The following is a 2,992-nucleotide window of genomic DNA, read 5'->3' as shown; positions in this document are numbered from 1 at the left end:
CATTCTTGCAGCACTTATTCGTATCGCATCTATGCCCGTGTCATCATTTGTGGTAGTCTCAGACTCCCTTAGTGCTCTACAAGCTATACGAAAATTTGATATATCTCACCCCCTAGTTCTCCGTATCCAACTTTGGCTACGCCGTATCTCTATGAAGCATAAAGATATTATTTTTTGTTGGGTCCCTGGTCATGTTGACGTACAGGGCAATGAACAGGCAGACACTGCTGCGCGGTCAGCAGTACATGACCTACCAGTTTCCTATAGAGGTGTTCCATTTCTGGACTATTTTGCTACAATAGCTGCCCACCTTCGCGCCCGTTGGCAACAATGTTGGTCAACTCTGCTTGGTAACAAACTTCATTCTATTAAACCGAGCATAGGCTACTGGCCGTCTTCTTGTCATCAGTGCCGTGGTTGGGAGACCACTCTCTCCCGTCTTCGTATTGGCCACACTCGTCTTACTCACGGGTATCTCATGGAGAGGCACCCTGTACCTCTCTGTGAACAGTGTCAAGTTCCAGTATCGATTAGCCACATTCTGTTAGACTGCCCTCTCTATCAACGAGCACGCAGAATTTACCTCCAACGCCGTCTTCGTTCTACTACTCTCTCTTTACCTTCCCTTCTTGCTGATGGACCCTCCTTTAATCCTGACTCTCTCATTGACTTCTTGACAACGACTGATTTACTCCACAAACTCTGATGATGATACCTTACGCACTCCCCTCAGCCCTTTCTAGCTCAGTCTCTTGCTGCCCTTTACCCTTGCACTATCCACTGCTCCGCTGTTATCCGTAACCTATTACTCATCCACCTCCCTTTTGCCACCTGATGCCCTTGCTTCCTGCCCTGCAGCGCTGTATAGCCCTTGTGGCTTAGCGCTTCTTTTTGATAATAATGGGAGGGAAGAGGAAAAGGGGACAAAAAGGGGGGATGGGGAGGATGGGATAGGGAAGGAAGGATTGGGGGGTACTTAGATTCAGTCTGAGGTAGGAGACCAAAGGGTTTAATTCCTTAGACCAAGAGCCTCTTTGCCACATCAAGGACTCCCCCTTGATGAGGTACTTAATCACTAGGTCCAGCTAGATGAATACCAGATGTCTCGCTGGAGCGTTGCCCAACATGTTTTAAAATGATCCAACCTTAAAGTGGAGTGACTCGCCCATCACAGCACTACAACTATTATTATTACAATTATAAAGTGCTGAACCCACTAGGGTCATACAGCAACAGCACTACAAAATGAAGATACTTTAGAATAGGGCAGAGTTCTATTTTTTTTTTCCTTGTAGGAGCTGGATTTCATAAATGTGGAAAAAGTTACACTAAAGAGGCCAAAATGAGAGGGAGGTTAGGGTGGATATTTGGATTTGATCTGAGGATGATGGTTAGAAATGGCAAAAATCCTTAGAACAAGAGTACATTTTAAGTACAAATTCAAGAAAATATCAGCAATCAGTTGAATATTATCTTTATTTCAGTCAACAGTTGTAAATTAGGCATGAAACTGTAAATTATTAAATATAAAACACACAAACAATTTATAAGCTGCTATATTAATGATAAATCCAAGTTTTTAGCTGGTAAAGGAAAAAAATTTATGGCACTTGACAATAAGCAGCAACATAAGATGAAATTAAAGTGAATTTCTGTATCTGGCATACATTTCACAGATTTTCTAATTGCCCTAAACATCGATTATTTTCAAGCATGATAAAAGAATGTAGTTTTAACATATTAGAATACAGTACACACATTTCTAATGTCAAAAGCTGTTTCCAGACAATTACATGTATATTTTAAATGTCACGCATGACATATGTAATCGTTAAATTACAGTTTGTAAATGCAACACCACACACTATTCCTCAACCTTTTAGCAAATGGCTGTTATATTTCTGAGGTTATATTTCCTCCCACCTTCACATTTTCTAATTTGAACATAATTTAATAAATATTGATGTCAATTTAATAAAGAGAAAAAATAGTACGTACATGTACTAACACAACCAAAAACAATTATATAAAAAATATTCATAAAAAGACCTACAATCAAAAATGTAACTGCAAGATCACATAAAATCATCTGAATCATCATCAGCTGCTTGTTTGTTTGTCTTCATGTTCTCTGATGAGAACAAAGAATTGTAGCTCCTGGAAGAAAAGAAATAATTGTGATTACTTCAACACATGAATAATGTATACAGGTTGACTATCACTAATCCGGCACTGTCAGGACCCATAGGGTGCTGGATTAGAGATTTTGCCAGACTACAGAGGGGTTAGGTTAGAATATACTTCCTCTTCAAGGGGGGCTCCTTGGCGTGGTGAAGAGGCTCTTGGTCTGAGGAATTAGCCCTGTCGGTCTTCTTCCTCAGACCGAACCTAATTACCCCCCATTCTCCCCTCCCCTATCATCCTCCCCATCCTCCCCTTTTTCCATTCCTCCTCTTCCTCCTCACCCCTCCCTTTTGCCCTTCCTCTTTTTTGGCCTTTGGGATTTCTCCCACAGGCACACTAGTTCCTAGGTAGGGGAAAGGACACCGGGGTCCATCCCATTCCATTGAGGTTCTTGGCGGTGGCGTAGTTTGCCATGGAATCTGGATTGCCTGGGGATGTCCCGATCCCTCTCTGGTATCCCGGAGTAGCTTTGGGTGTCTTTCGGGCGACGGGTGTATCTCTGGAAGCCACCTTTCGGAGTCCGGGGGTGGTGGCTGAAGGAGGTATGGTTTGTGGCGGATATCCGGCCGCCCTCTCTTTTGTCCACCGAGGTAGCTCGGCAGATGTGAGGTTGCTATCCCGGATTGCTGGTTTACTGGCATGAAGGGTAAGGTATGGCACGGGTTCCATGCTGCATCTGCGCTACTAGCGGTGCTGAGGTCCTCTTGGGCGCGGAGGGAGATTTCCGGCCCTTTCATTCCTCCTGGGAACTATTCCTCCCCGCTCCCCCCTTTTTTTATTCTTTTTTTTATTTTTATTTTTTCTTTCT

At 43.2% G+C, this 2,992-nt stretch overlaps 1 protein-coding gene across 1 annotated transcript; it reads right to left on the bottom strand.

Annotated features, from left to right (window-relative positions):
* Positions 1-1,458: 1,458 nt before the first annotated feature.
* On the bottom strand, positions 1,459-2,157 carry LOC138852721 (coiled-coil domain-containing protein 25; the record flags this gene model as incomplete). Its single annotated transcript, XM_070085185.1, is given in 1 exon segment — positions 1,459-2,157. A coding segment is annotated over 1 exon segment (82 nt), but the record flags the coding sequence as incomplete, so codon positions are not given.
* Positions 2,158-2,992: the final 835 nt, after the last annotated feature.

Source organism: Cherax quadricarinatus, chromosome 15, assembly GCF_038502225.1.
Source record: "Cherax quadricarinatus isolate ZL_2023a chromosome 15, ASM3850222v1, whole genome shotgun sequence".
Taxonomy (NCBI): domain Eukaryota; kingdom Metazoa; phylum Arthropoda; class Malacostraca; order Decapoda; family Parastacidae; genus Cherax; species Cherax quadricarinatus.
Note: the sequence above shows the minus strand (reverse complement) of the source record. Positions and strands in the feature narration are given on the sequence as shown.